General features: G+C 44.4%; 3 protein-coding genes across 7 annotated transcripts; 2 read left to right on the plus strand and 1 right to left on the minus strand.

Moving 5' to 3' along the window:
• Positions 1 to 245: 245 nt before the first annotated feature.
• LOC127292061 (uncharacterized) lies at positions 246 to 5881 on the minus strand. Of its 3 annotated transcripts, none has more exons than XM_051321411.2 (3): positions 5739 to 5881; positions 5490 to 5639; positions 246 to 1418 (listed from the first exon to the last, which is right to left on the minus strand). In XM_051321411.2, the coding sequence occupies exons 2-3, from the start codon at positions 5586 to 5588 to the stop codon at positions 657 to 659; spliced, it is 861 nt and encodes a 286-aa protein (XP_051177371.1). In that variant the 5' UTR covers positions 5589 to 5639; positions 5739 to 5881; the 3' UTR covers positions 246 to 656. The 3 variants fall into 3 exon arrangements, with proteins under 3 accessions (XP_051177371.1, XP_051177373.1, XP_051177370.1); XM_051321413.2 differs by having other exon boundaries at positions 5735 to 5874; XM_051321410.2 differs by having other exon boundaries at positions 5730 to 5867.
• A 105-nt stretch (positions 5882 to 5986) lies between these two features.
• LOC127292060 (uncharacterized) lies at positions 5987 to 11292 on the plus strand. Of its 2 annotated transcripts, none has more exons than XM_051321408.1 (5): positions 5987 to 7559; positions 7674 to 8089; positions 9503 to 9817; positions 9903 to 10010; positions 10470 to 11292. In XM_051321408.1, exons 1-5 carry the CDS (start codon positions 6123 to 6125, stop codon positions 10819 to 10821), a joined length of 2628 nt encoding a protein of 875 aa, XP_051177368.1. In that variant the 5' UTR covers positions 5987 to 6122; the 3' UTR covers positions 10822 to 11292. The 2 variants fall into 2 exon arrangements, with proteins under 2 accessions (XP_051177368.1, XP_051177369.1); XM_051321409.2 differs by having other exon boundaries at positions 5988 to 7559; positions 10485 to 11292.
• A 186-nt stretch (positions 11293 to 11478) lies between these two features.
• LOC127292062 (mitotic-spindle organizing protein 1A-like) lies at positions 11479 to 14333 on the plus strand. 2 transcript variants are annotated; one of them, XM_051321415.2, is made up of 2 exons: positions 11479 to 11892; positions 14008 to 14333. In XM_051321415.2, the coding sequence occupies exon 1, from the start codon at positions 11618 to 11620 to the stop codon at positions 11885 to 11887; it is 270 nt and encodes an 89-aa protein (XP_051177375.1). In that variant the 5' UTR covers positions 11479 to 11617; the 3' UTR covers positions 11888 to 11892; positions 14008 to 14333. The 2 variants fall into 2 exon arrangements, with proteins under 2 accessions (XP_051177375.1, XP_051177374.1); XM_051321414.2 differs by having other exon boundaries at positions 11480 to 11892; positions 14011 to 14333.
• The last annotated feature ends 94 nt before the right edge of the window (positions 14334 to 14427 follow it).

The raw sequence follows: 14427 nt of genomic DNA on the forward strand, positions 1-14427 counted from the left end.
GGTCGTCCTTTTCACGGTGACCTACAGGCTACTCCTATGTTACGAACGACCCAACCAATTTAGTTCCAAGAATAATTCCAGGTTATCTGCCTTGCATTTACGTGTTCTGTACTGGCTGTTTTATTTATCCCCTAAATTTATTCTGTATCTTTGCAACTCGACAACTAAATGCACCACAAGACTTGAGAACAAACCCAAATGCATCTTTTTTGACATACTACAAGCATAGGATATACTCAAATGGAGGCACAGGAACAAACAGACCCTCATATTAAATAGATATATATCATACACTGGTACAGTCTTGTAGCTAATTTTGTACATTTCCAACTTCTCCCAGCAAGATAAATAACAAGGTAGAATCAACTGCATACCATCGCATTCAGGAAGACAATAGATTCATTATACTAGCACATATACACACATGATGCTAACATAAGAAGCTGATTTTACCGATAAATAAAAGTTTGGTACTAATAGTCTAGAATTGGTTCAATATATTGCTCATAGGACGATAGCTAATTAAGCTCACCATGTCAATCTAGTTCTTGTTTTCTGAGGCAGGTGAGAACTGGACAGTAACACTGCATTCAGACATGTCTACATATACCACCACCATATGAAATTTGCAGATGGTAAAAGCCAAACTGATGAAGTCAAGAACTGCTACCATTCTTATGCCAAAAGGATCTGAACGGAGAAAGCCACGAGGAATCGGATCCTGGAGATTTGCCAGATTGAGAGGCATTTGTGCTAACAGCAGCATCTTGCCAAAACTTGAGAACATAGAGGCTCTCCTCTTCTGTACACCTCTTCAAGAGAACACGAGATGCAAACCCCTTCTCGTTCATCAAATGGCATATACCCAGAGGATCATTATCTTCGAGGGCAATCATGTACAGGCACCCTTTTTCTGATAGCAGCTCACGCACAGCAGGAAGAATCCGGTCGATCACTTGGCGCCCGTTCAACCCTCCAGCCCAAGATGCAGCGATGCCCTTGATTCCGATTTCTTCCTCAGGTGTTGGCACATATGGAGGGTTCACGACAACCACGTCAACCATACCAGCCAAACGTTTCTCAAGACCTGACACAATATCAGTAGCAATAACATCTGCATGAATACCATGGGCTCCAAGTGTGGCTTGAGTTGTCTCCACAGCATGCTGGTTGATGTCTGTTGCTAGGTACTGGGTTCCGGAGCCTAATTGCCTGAGCATGATGGCTAGAGATGTGATGACATAACCACTGCCACAACCTACCTCCAGGCATAAACTTGGCTGTAGTGCCAGAAGTTGAGCTTTGTCAGAGAGCAGAGCATCTACGAGGGCAAAGGAATCATCACATGGTTCATAAACCTCCGGATGGCTTGCCACAAGCGGAATCTGGGCGGTGTTCAATGTCCTTGCAGATGCAGGCTGAAAAAAGTAAGTTGACATAATGTTAACATTAAATAATAGCCCACACTCTGTGAAACAAATACTGGTGACATATTTCAATTTGATCTATTGAAAGAATGCCCAATCAGTACAAAAATGGAGAAAATAGAACTTAATTTTCTTTTAAAAGTTTATTATGACTAAAAAGATAAAAAAAATGCATTTCTTATAAAGTGGTGCCTAATTTCAAAGCTTATTTATTAAGATATTTTATTGCCACAAACTGAAGGGGCACACTGAGACAATTACACCTCATGTTCATTCAATATTAAGAGCTCATGCGTTAAAACTCTCCTGGACAATATTTTCCATGAAGAACATTGCCCCCTTGCAATAAATCCACAGATCCCTCCAATATGGCACAATAAACGCTAATTTTACTAAGGAAATTTCAGTGGCAAGTACAGATTGATTTGGAGAAGCAAGAAAAAAGGTAAAACATAGGTGACACTACACGAAACAAGTACCTAACTACACTGAGAATAGAAACATTTGATAGTTCCAGTACAAGTCGTTCACAATGGGGTTAAGTATCAAGTTCAACCAGGGTAGGTGTCATATTCAGAAGCAGTTCCAACCGGACTAGACTAGGCTATTACAATCAGACGAACTACCTAAGGTTGCATTTGTCATCACTGTGATTTAGCTAACAATATAGCATTTAGCTAACAATTATCTAAATATGACCATCTCCAACCAGACTAGAGTAGCCTATCACAACACGACGAAGTACTATGATATCTCCACTTCTGAATACAGCATTTAGCTAACAATTATCTTTTAGACATAACAGCATAGAAGAGTTGCTAGATTTAGTAATATTCCCAAAACTAACTAGATTCCACAGCACAACACGACAAGCGCAAACTATGTGGGAGGTGTGGTGAGAGCCGGTGACCAAAAATAGCTAGGCAGGTTCACAGCTAGCCACTACTGCCATAACATATTGCTCCAAATTTAGTTCTATTGAGATGGACTATGGTGCGACGGGTATTGCACGACGCTGCTGGCTGTTCCCACATTGTCATGCTGCCATCACACATCCGCAACGGTAGCGTGTACGATCCGCCGGCCAATCAAAAGGTGTGAACTAGCGAGTCGCGAGTCTTGGAAGAAAATAAAGGGAACAGTTGTCATCTAGGATTCCGTTTTCTATTTCCATATTAACGAGGGCAAAGGAAGCATCACATGGTTCATAAACCCTCCAGATGTCTTGCAACAAGCGGAATCTGGGCAGTGTTTAATGTCATTGCTGATACAGTCTGAAAAAGTAAGTTCCTCTAATGCTAACATCAAATGATAGGACAGATTCTCTGAAAGAAATACTGCTGACGTATTTCCATTTTGATCTATTGAAAGAATATTCAGTCAGTAAAAGAATGGAGGAAAATATAACTTGACACAACACAAAAATGGGTAATTTTCTTAAATACTGGTGACGTATTTCAATTTGATCTATTGAAAGAATGCCCAATCAGTAAAAGAATGAAGAAAATAGAACTTGACACATCACAAAATGGGTAATTTTATTTTAGAAGTTTATTATGACTGAAAACATAAAAAATGCATTTCTTACAAAGTGGTGCCAAATTTTATTTTATTTCCACAAACTGAAGGGGCACACTGAGACAATTACACCTCATGTTCATCCAATATTAAGAGCTCATGCTTTAAAACTCTTATGGACAATATTTTCCTTGAAGAACATTGCCCCCAAAACATCCCTCCAATATGGCACAATAAATGCTAATTTTACTAAGGAAATTTCAGTGGCAGGTACAGATTGATAAGTGGAAGCAAGAAAAAAAGGTAAAACATAGGTGACACTACACGAAACAAGTACCTAACTACACTGGGAATAGAAACTTTTGATAGTTCCAGTACAAGTCGTTCCCAATGGGGTTAAGTATCAAGTTCAACAAGGGTTAGTATCATATTCAGAAGCAGATCCAACCGGACTAGAGTAGGCTATCACAACACGATGAACAATCTAAGGTTGCATTTGTCATCACTGTGATTTTAAGTACTATGATATCTCCACTTCTGATTACAGCATTTAGCTAACAATTTTCTTTTAGACATAACAGCATAGAAGAGTTGCTAGATTTGGTAATATTTCCAAAACCAACTAGATTGCACAGCACAACAGGACAAGTGCAAACTATGTGGGAGGCGCGGTGAGAGCCGGTGACCAAAAATAGCTAGGCAGCTTCATGGCTAGCCACTACTGCCATTTCATATTGCTCCAAATTTAGTTCTATTGAGATGGACTATGGTGCGACGGGTATTGCACGACGCTGCTGGCTGTTCCCACATTGTCATGCTGCCATCACACATCCGCAACGGTAGCGTGTACGATCCGCCGGCCAATCAAAAGGTGTGAACTAGCGAGTCTTGGAAGAAAATAAAGGGAACAGTTGTCATCTAGGATTCCGTTTTCTATTTCCATATTAACGAGTGCAAATGAATCATCACATGGTTCATAAACCTCCAGATGTCTTGCAACAAGCGGAATCTGGGCAGTGTTTAATGTCATTGCTGATACAGTCTGAAAAAGTAAGTTCCTCTAATGTTAACATCAAATGATAGGACAGATTCTCTGAAAGAAATACTGCTGACATATTTCCATTTTGATCTATTGAAAGAATATTCAGTCAGTAAAAGAATGGAGGAAAATATAACTTGACACAACACAAAAATGGGTAATTTTCTTAAAAACTATAATGACTGGAAAGAATAAAAATGCATTTCTTATAAAGTGATGCCTGATTTCAAAGCTTATTTATAGAGATATTTTATTTCCATAAACTGGAGAGGCACATTGTTTACTCTATTATTACACCTCATGTTCATACAATATTAACAGCTCATACTTTGAAACACCTATGGACAATATTTTCCTTTAGGAACATAGCTCCCTTGCGATAATTCCGCACATCCACCCAATATGACACAATAAATGCTAAATTTACTAAGGAAATTTCAATGGCAAGTCCAGATTGATTAGGGGAAGCAAGAAAAACAGTAAAACATATCTGACACTACACAAATCAAGTACCTAACAACACTACCTTTGGTAGTTCCAGTAGAACTTGTTCCCAACGGGGTTAAGTATCAAGTTCAACCAGGGCAAATCCAAAGATAAGTGCCAGATTCAGAAGCAGTTCCAACCGGACTCGAGTAGGCTATCACAAAACGACCAAATATCTAAGGTTTCATTTTTCATTATGGTAAATTTAAGTATTACGAGGCCTAACTATACTACATGAAACAAGTACCTAACAACACTGAGAATAGAAAATTTTGATAGTTCCAGTACAACATGTTCCCAATGGGGTTAAGTACCAAGTTCAACCAGGGTAAGCGTCATATTCAGAAGCAGTTCCAACAGGACTGGAGTAGGCTATCACAATGCGACGAACTGTGTAAGGTTCCATTTGTCATCACTGTGATTTATGGTACTACGAGATCCCCACTTCCGAATACAGCATTTATCTAACAATTATCTTCTAGACATAACAGCATGTAAGGCTTGCTAAATTTAGCAATATTCCCAAAACAAACAAGATTCCACAGCATAACACGATGACGGAAAACTAGGTGGAGGATGCGGTGCGGGCTCATGACCAAAAATAGCTCCAAAAAGATCTATCGAGATGGGTTATGGCGTGACGCGGTATGGAGCGACGCTGCCGGGCGTGTTTCCACATTGTGATGCTCCCGTCATACATCCACAACAACAGCACGCATGGCGAGCCAATCAAAGGGTGTGGACTAGTGAGTTGCGAGTCCCGGAAGACTATGTAGGGAACGGTCTGTCATCTAGGATTCCCGTTTTATATTTCGATATTATCCAATTTCCCTGTAATCACGCAAACGAATCTGATACTGACTACTAGTACACACAGTAGAGCGAGATTCTGAATCCGCATTCAGGTTGATCTTTCCGGTAATTCCCCACACCGGATTCGATGTCATCTGACACCCATGCAGTATCGGCCGATCCTAAGGAAAGTAAGGTAAGACGGGAGGGCGAGAGGAGAGGTTGACCTTGCCCCTCCTGGGGAGAGTCCTGAGGTCGCAGCTGGTGGAGAGCTCCGCGAGCTTCCCCTCCACGGCCGACACCGCCGCGCCGTCGCCCGCCGACATGGACCGGCCCGAGCGGCGTGGAAGCTACCGCCGCAAGATCGCCGTCAGATGCTGCGCAAAGCACAAGCAGTAACCGATCAGAAACACATCTAGGTAATAATAAGCTGTATAAAACAACAAGAGGGGAAAACAGGACTGAACTGAACTTGCCAGGAAGAGGAGTCTCAGTTGGAGGCGCAGTGGGGAGGAGGGGCCGGCGGATCTGAGACTGGAGGGAGGGCGAGAAGCGGCGGCGGCGCTAGTGGAGGAGGGCGGCGGCGCTGGGAGGAGGGAGGGGACTGGGAGTAGCCGTCATGTTGCTTGGGCGTCTGGCCCAGGCCTCGTGGCAACGAAGGATACTATGCGGCGTCAAGGGAAGCTGGTTAGGTTTAGCCATTTCTTCCCTGCCGGGTCGGAGTCGCTCAACCAGTCTTCCCCTTCGCTCGCTCGCTCGCTGACTCTATCCACTTCGGCAGCACCCAAAAATCTAGGCGAGCAGCGTGGTGAAATCCAAAACCCCAGCTCCAGCTCCTGCCGCCGCCGCTGCATGCTGCCATGGCGCTCGTCTCCACCACCACCGTCGCCTCGTCGTCCTCCTACCACTGCGACCCGCTCTTCCCATCCGCCGCCCGGAGCTGGTGCCGCCCCAGGAGCCGCGGCGGCGGCGGCCGCCACCGCGCCAGGCTCTCCGTACCATCCGCGAGGCTGAGCGCGCCATCATCCGCCTCCGCCTCCGCCTCCTCCGCCTCCGCGGGGGAGCGGGACAGGTACTCCTACGAGGTGGACTCCCTGATCGACCGGCTCAGCAACCTGGCCCCGCGGGGCTCCATCGCGAAATGCCTCGAGACGGCGCGGCACCGGCTGACCCTGCAGGACTTCGCCGCCGTGTACCGCGAGTTCTCCCGCCGCGGCGACTGGCAGCGCTCCACGCGCCTCTTCAAGTACATGCAGCGCCAGTCCTGGTGCCGCCCCGACGAGCACATCCACGCCATCGTCATCGGCGTGCTGGGCCGCCAGGGCCCCGCGCTCCTCGACAAGTGCCTCGAGGTCTTCCACGACCTCCCCGCCGACGCCCGCACCGCGCTCTCCTACACCTCCCTCATCGCCGCCTACGCGCGCAACGCGCTCCACGAGGAGGCCCGCGCGCTGCTCGACCAGATGAAGGCCGCCGGGGTCGCCCCCACCGCCGCCACCTACAACACCGTGCTCGCCGCCTGCGCGCGCGCCGCCGACCCGCCCGTCCCCTTCCACGCGCTCCTCGGCCTCTTCGCCGAGATGCGCCACGACGCGTCCCCGGCCGTGCGCCCCGACCTCACCACCTACAACACCCTCCTCGCCGCCGCAGCCGTGCGCGCGCTCAGCGACCAGTCCGAGATGCTGCTGCGCACCATGCTGGAGGCCGGCGTCTCGCCGGACAACACCTCCTACCGCCACATCGTCGCTGCCTTCGCCGGCGCTGGAAACCTCTCCCGTGTCGCCGAGCTGTTCGGCGAAATGGCCGACACAGGACACACGCCAGACCCCTCCGCATATCTCGGGCTCATGGAGGCCCACACGCGGATTGGCGCCACAGCCGAAGCCGTGGCGGTGCTGCGGCAGATGCAGGCCGATGGATGCGCGCCCACCGCCGCGACCTACCGTGTCCTGCTCGACCAATACGGAAAGCAAGGGCGGTTCGATGGCGTGCGTGAGCTCTTCCGTGAGATGAGGACCGCGGTGCCTCCAGACACGGCAACCTACAATGTGCTCTTCAACGTGTTCGGGGACGGCGGATTCTTCAAGGAGGTGGTGGAGCTCTTCCACGATATGCTTCGTACGGGGATAGAACCGGACATGGAGACCTGCGAAGGTGTCTTGGCTGCGTGTGGCCAGGGTGGTCTCCACGAGGATGCCAGAGAAGTTCTTGACTATATATCGAAAGAAGGAATGGTGCCTACTGCAAAGGCCTACACTGGCCTAATTGAGGCGCTCGGTCATGCTGCCAAGTATGAGGTCAGTCTACAAACAAAACACCGCTATATCATACTATGACTGTTGTTCAGATAGCCCTTTTGTGATGTGATGCAAATGCTACATTTCATTGATTCTCTATTTGGTGGTATCCAGGAGGCCTACGTTGCATTCAACATGATGACTGAAATTGGTAGCTTGCCCACAATAGAGACCTACAATTCTCTTGCAAATGTGTTTGCCAAGGGTGGGCTTTTCCAGGAGGCGGAGGCCGTATTTTCTCGGATGACCAACAGCGCTGGCATTCAGAAAAACAAAGATTCGTTTGATGCCCTCATCGAAGCGTACTGCCAGGGTGCACAGTTAGATGACGCGGTGAAGGCATACATGGAGATGCGCAAGTCCAGGTTTAATCCTGATGAACGCTCCCTTGAGGGGGTACTCAATGCCTACTGCATAGCGGGGGTTATAGATGAGAGCAAAGAGCAGTTTGAGGAGATCAGATCTGACATGACCGTGCCTAGCATTATTGCTTACTGCATGATGTTGTCACTATATGCTAGGAACGACAGGTAACTGTCAATCACAACTATACACCTTTATGGTCTTACAAATTTGTGTGCTCCTCTTGAAGATTGCTCATTGTTCTAGTGCAAATGCTGAACTGAAAAATTCTACCAATCATGTTTTACTTTTTTTTCCTTCTAAAATCAGACTAGCTGTCTAGGCATAGGTAAAAAGATATAGTACAAACTTTGGATCTTCAGTTGAATAAAGCATAATGCTGGCCATCAACTCACCACCTCTAAACAAACAGACTTAGCTCGCTGGGAAATAGAAAAATTAATTCCACAAACTTTGGACCTTCAGTTAGATTTGCCAATCTTCGTTTAAGATAGCTAAGCGAAGTGTAAACTAGCAATGGGAACATAAACCTCAAAGTTGATCATCAATCGGCTACCTCCAAACAACTTTATGGTGTTCATGTGTTCTTTCAGTTAGTATCATATGGCATATGCATGTAATTCTGTAATGGGATAATTTTTTTTGAATATTTACAGCCTTTGTCACTAGATGCTAAGATCGACAAGTATTGGTCAAACCCAACTATAAGCTTTTATAGTCCATCAAACTTCTGCACTCATCTTGATGACTGCTCATGTTCAAATGGAAGCGTTGAAATGACAAATTGTACCAACCATGTTTTACATTTTTTCTAATCAGACTACCTAGCTTGTCACTGTTTAAAAAGATGTACAACCTTTGGATTTTCCGTTACATAATTCACAAAGTTGACCATCAACTCATTGGCCTCTAAACAAGCAGGCTGCTCACTGGACAATAGGAAAATGAGATTTACAAACTTCGGACCTTCAGTTAGATTTATTCCAATCGTCTTCTTCTAAGATGGCTGATCAATGTTTGAACTAGCAATAAGAACACAACTCACAAAATTGACCATCTACCAGTTGCCTCAAAATAACCATCTGTTGCTCCTCTTTTTTTTTCCAGTTAATATGATATGGCATATGTGTGTAATTCTGCACTAGGGTATTTGTAGCTTGGGTTTTGCAGTCCTTTCTTTTTCAGAAGTAGTATAATCATTTAATGTCTTGGTTTAACTTCTAGAAATCACATGTTTTAACCATGGTCATGCCCTTGAGTTTCCAGAATGACATGGGCTGGGGTTCGTGTTCGTTTTCCTTTTGTTTGTTATTTCTCGTATTTATCTTAAAATCATTTGTGCCCATTGAACTAGGTATGACTTGCATTACAGGCAACATTGACATAACACATATCTAGAAGTAAAATGATTTGATGCAAGCATACTTGTGTTAATTAGAACTTGGAAGTTACCTGAGATTTATCTTCTCTTTTGCAAATTATGATTTCTTTTGTTTTGCGAAAATGCAACTTATAATTTCTGAAATCCTTCTTCTGTGATAGAATTGGTCTGTACTCAATTTCTCAATTTGTGTTTTCAGGTGGGCTGATGCTTATGATCTGCTGGAAGAAATGAAATCAAATCGTGATAGTAATACACATCAAGTGATTGCCTCCATGATTAAAGGGGAGTACGATGATAGCTCCAATTGGCAAATGGTCGAATACGTCCTCGACAGCAGTAACTTGGAAGGATGTGACTACAGTTTACGATTTTTTAATGCTCTCCTTGATGTGCTTTGGTGGTTTGGACAAAAGGCTCGGGCTGAAAGAGTTCTGGAACATGCGATAAATTATGGACTCTTCCCTGAATTATCCCGTGACACCAAGCTGATCTGGTCTCTTGATGTACATAGGTAATATTATTTCCTATCTGCATTTTTGCATTAACTTGATCCAGTTTATATCTGTCGGTCTTTACTAAGTTCCTTTACATTTCAGGATGTCGGTTGGTGGAGCATTGGTGGCTGTGTCAGTATGGCTCAATAAACTTCATACCAGACTAAAAGCAGAGAAAGATCTTCCCCAACTGGCCTCTGTTGTTGTATTGTAAGCTTTCAGCCTAAACCTGAAAATATTCCTTTCTGTTATCTTGTTAGGTTGCAGTATTATGGTACTTCGTATCTTTATCCTCTAGTTGCTCTTGAATTGGTTTATTTTGATTGATGTGCTCACAAAAAGGAAGTTGATCTTAAGCTGCTGTAACCATGCTTTTTTTTCTTCATAGAATGGGAAATGCTCCTGCATTTTCCTCGGATTTAATAAGCTGCTGCAATGCAGTGTTAGTTCTTACCTGAATGCAGGGCTCTAGAAGGATTCAAAGCCAGATATTGGGAGGAAAATAATAAAGCATAAACTTATATCCACAATTTTAAGCTGCTGTAGTAGACTATGTCATTTAAATTCCTTATAGATAATCATGTGCATAATTAAAATTTTCATTATTCACAGAAAATAGTTAACTTTCATGTAACACCAATTTTCTCTTGTTCTACTTTGACCTGACAGTTTTATGACTGCCAGGAGAGGGAAAATGGAGAAAAGCACGGTCACAAGAGGACTGCCGATCGCAAAAGTTGTGTACTCCTTTATCAACGATACACTGTCATCATCCTTCCATTACCCAAAATGGAACAAGGGGCGAATCATATGTCTGAAGTCCCAGCTGAAAAAGGTGCAAGCAGCCATAGATTCCTCAAACGGAGCGGCCACCCCAGGTTTTGTCCAGATGACGGACTCCCGCTTGCCGTCTCCTGGCTCGAAAATATACACTCGGGAGGCCCAGGTCGAGAACGGCTCTGCCCATGCCACAGCCGAGTCATTGGTGGAAGAAAAGGAGTCGGAACTCCTTGCACTGTGAGCTCTGAGGGTTGCAGATATGGTATTATCTGGCTGAACAAGGGAAGTTGAGGCGCAGAAATAGCAGTTTTGGGGTTTGGGCATTCAGAGAACGTCCGTGCCATGCATTTGCAGTGCCTCGCTTGCTTCAACCGGTGGATGCGGCTGCAAATCTTACACATCTTGTCCGAAACAGCCGTACATGCATGCAAGAACTCCTGAAGCCTTGGACAGTGCTGGACTACAGGTGCATCGCAGGTTTTTAGCTCAATGTAGGTAGGATCAGATTCAGATCACGCACTTGTTGTTTAGTGATAGTTGCTAAGTTGCTCTGTATGCCACTCGCGCTTTGATGTGGCATGATTCTCCTTTGAACAATGCAAACCTGTAAAACATGGCGGCCTCGCCTTCCTGGCGAGTTCCAGCTAAACATATCAGTTGCTGGTGCGTTATGGTGGAGGTAAAGTTAGGAGTTTTGCAGAACTGCATGATACATGTGCTGTGTGTACGCTTATGCTGGTGGTGTTTAAAGTGTAAACATCTTTTTTTGATGGTCTAGTTTAAACATCTTGTAATACACGATTATTTTGACAATTTTGGGAGTACATCTGTGTTAATTCGAAATTCAACTCGCCTGGCTCAGACTTGCAGTAGTGAGAACGTCCAATTTTTTGCAAGCCACTTCTCCCTCGCTCTATTCCTCACGGCCCGATCCCCAATCCACCACCCCCGACGCGCCAGGCTCCTCTACTCCGGCCGCCTCCTCACCTCTGCCCCCGCCGGCACTCGAACCAGAGCTACTACTGCGCCCGTCGGAGATGGGAACGGAGGGAGCTGCGGCGAGGCAGGCCAAGGAGTCGCTGGAGCTGGCGTTCCAGATGTCCCAGATCCTCGACACCGGCCTCGACCGCCACACCCTCTCGCTGCTCATGGCGCTCTGCGACCGCGGCGCCAACCCGGAGGCCCTCGCCGCCCTCGTCCGCGAGCTCTCCTCCGCCGCTCCCCCGACGGCCACCCCCGCGTCCAACGGCTCCGCCCCGACCCCGACGGCCGCCTCGCTGTTCCCATCCGGCTTCCGCCAGCCCTAGCTAGGGTTTGTGTTCCCTTTCTTCTCCGATAACACCGCTTGCCACTTGATCACTTGATCGTAGTATGTGTGCAATTAGGCCTTGTTCCTGTGTTCTGTTCTGTATGCTGAAATTGAATTCTGATCTGTATTTACTTTCAAGAGTGATAATTCAGTGACTTTGTGTCAAACCCTGTCACATTCTACCAAATGTTTCTGTTCTGTATGCTAAAATCAGTTCCTGATTTGTATCCTCATGTGCAAGGAGGTTGTGCCAAATTCAGTTGCTCCACATGATATCAAATAGAATAAATCGTAATCCAAATCTCTCAATTTGGACACATGTATAATTGTGAATTGGACATTTAACCGACAGGGAACTAGCTCATGAGTAGAGTGGTTGTCATGTCAATGCTCCTTGTTCGAGAGGCATCCACCTTTTCTTTGTTGGTTCAGTTGTAGGCATGTATGTTCCAACAAGAAGATTCATCATCTTTTAGGACTGGGCATTTGAGCTCAACCTTCCTTAAGTTATAGTTTTCTTTATCTTTTACATTTATTAAGAAGTACAATTGTGAATTCTGCATTTTAACTGACAGACTCACGAATAGAGTGGTTGCCGTCTCAATGTTCATTTCTCATCCTAATTAGGAGATGTTATTTATCATTGGTTTGGTTGAGGTATAGGCACGCATGTTCCAACAACTGCTAGAATTCATCATATTTAAGGACGGATCATTTGAACACCCATAATTAAAGTTATTGTTTTCATTATCTCTTATGGGATTATGAAATTTATTACAGTATTAAAATATCATTAAGTTAGGTCATTGCCATTGATGAAAGGATCGAGAAAGTGCCTTACAAGGGCAGTATTGATCCTCACCAGTGGTGTTCGCATCGTAGATGTTGGGGAAATTTTGCTACAAGACACCGTTATTTTCTTGTGTTCACTTTGAAGAGTGATAATTGAATGAGTTTGTGTCAAACCCTGTCACATTCTACCAAATGGTTTCTGTTCTGTGTGCTAAAACCAGTTCCTGATTTGTATCCCCATGTGCATGGAGTTTGTGCCAAATTCCATTGCTCTGCATGATATCAATATACGATTATGTAGAATAATTATTTATAATACAAATCTCTCAATTTGGATCACATGTATACCTGTGAATTGGACATTTTAACAGGCGGGGAACAAGCTGATCAAGAGTAGAGCGGTTGTCATGTTAATGATCCTTGTTCTAGAGGCATCCTTTTTTATTTATTGGTTGAGCTGTAGGCAGGCATGTTCCAACAAGCAAGATTCATCATATTTTACAGATTGTGAATTCTACATTTTAACTGACAGGCTCACGAGTAGAGTGGTTGCCATCTCAATGTTCCTTGCTTATCCTAATCAGGCACACTTGTTGAAACAACTACTAGGATTCACCATATTTATGGACTGATCATTTGAACTCACCCATAATTAAGTTACTGTTTTCTTTATATCTTATGGGATTATGAAATTTGTTACAGTAGTAAATATCATCAATTTAGCTGACTGCCCTTGATGAAATGATCGAGAAAGTGCTTTACAAGGGCAGCATTGCTCCTCAGCTGTGGTGTACGGAAGTTGTTGTGCACATAGTAGATTTCATCCTGTTTTCCTGATGGTAGGTAAATCTATTAAGTCAAGCAGTAGCACTGTATTCAAGGAAGCTATATTTTCAAAAGAATTTGTACATTAATAACTTCTAGTACAATTTTGAAGTTGATAACTCTCAGGGTGAATTGAAACCTTACAACCATGATGCAACTAAACTTAATTGTAGCCTTGATGCTGAGTTGAGTGAGTTTGCATTGGTTACTGCAGCTCACTTGTCGTGGACAAATTTGATTCGGTGTCTAAAATTCCAATCGATGTGCTAGCACTACAAGTGCAACCTCTACTATAAGTGCCACCTGTGTTTTTAATAATATTCCCAAAACTACCTTGCAGCTCATATTGTGTACGTTGGTTTAATTTTAGTCTTTTTGGGTGTGAAATCTATGTCCTGTTAGAATTTGTAAGCCAGCAGAATCTCTCTACTGCACCAAGTATTTACTGGACGTCATTCCATACTTTTTCTCCAGATTATAACTTTGCTGTTATTTGTTCAGCAGGTGTTGATGACTGTAGGCAACTGATGTTCCTGATTTGAAGTCTGAGCAAATCTGATACTTGGCTTCTGGAAGAGTCGATAAAGCTTTAGTCGGACTGATGTAAATCTTGCTTTAGACGTAGGATGTGCTTGTGATGTTGTTTTCACAGAAAAGCTGTGGTTCATCGAGCTCAGTTCCATCAGCCAATCGTATGCTGAAACATTCTACAGTACCAAACGTGTCGATCTCTTGTCTCATTCTGCCAAATGGTTTCTGTTTTGTAAGCTGAAACTTGTTTCTGGCTTGTTTCCTCGAGAGTGATAATGCAAGTGGGTTTGTTTCAATTTCTACTGCTCCATGACAAGATTGTTACATGGATGAATTCAAAATGCAAATCCCTTAATTTAGGTGACCTCTAAAATCCTGTATGGTAAAGTT

The sequence above is a fragment of the Lolium perenne genome, chromosome 4 (genome assembly GCF_019359855.2).
Source record: "Lolium perenne isolate Kyuss_39 chromosome 4, Kyuss_2.0, whole genome shotgun sequence".
Lineage (NCBI taxonomy): Eukaryota > Viridiplantae > Streptophyta > Magnoliopsida > Poales > Poaceae > Lolium > Lolium perenne.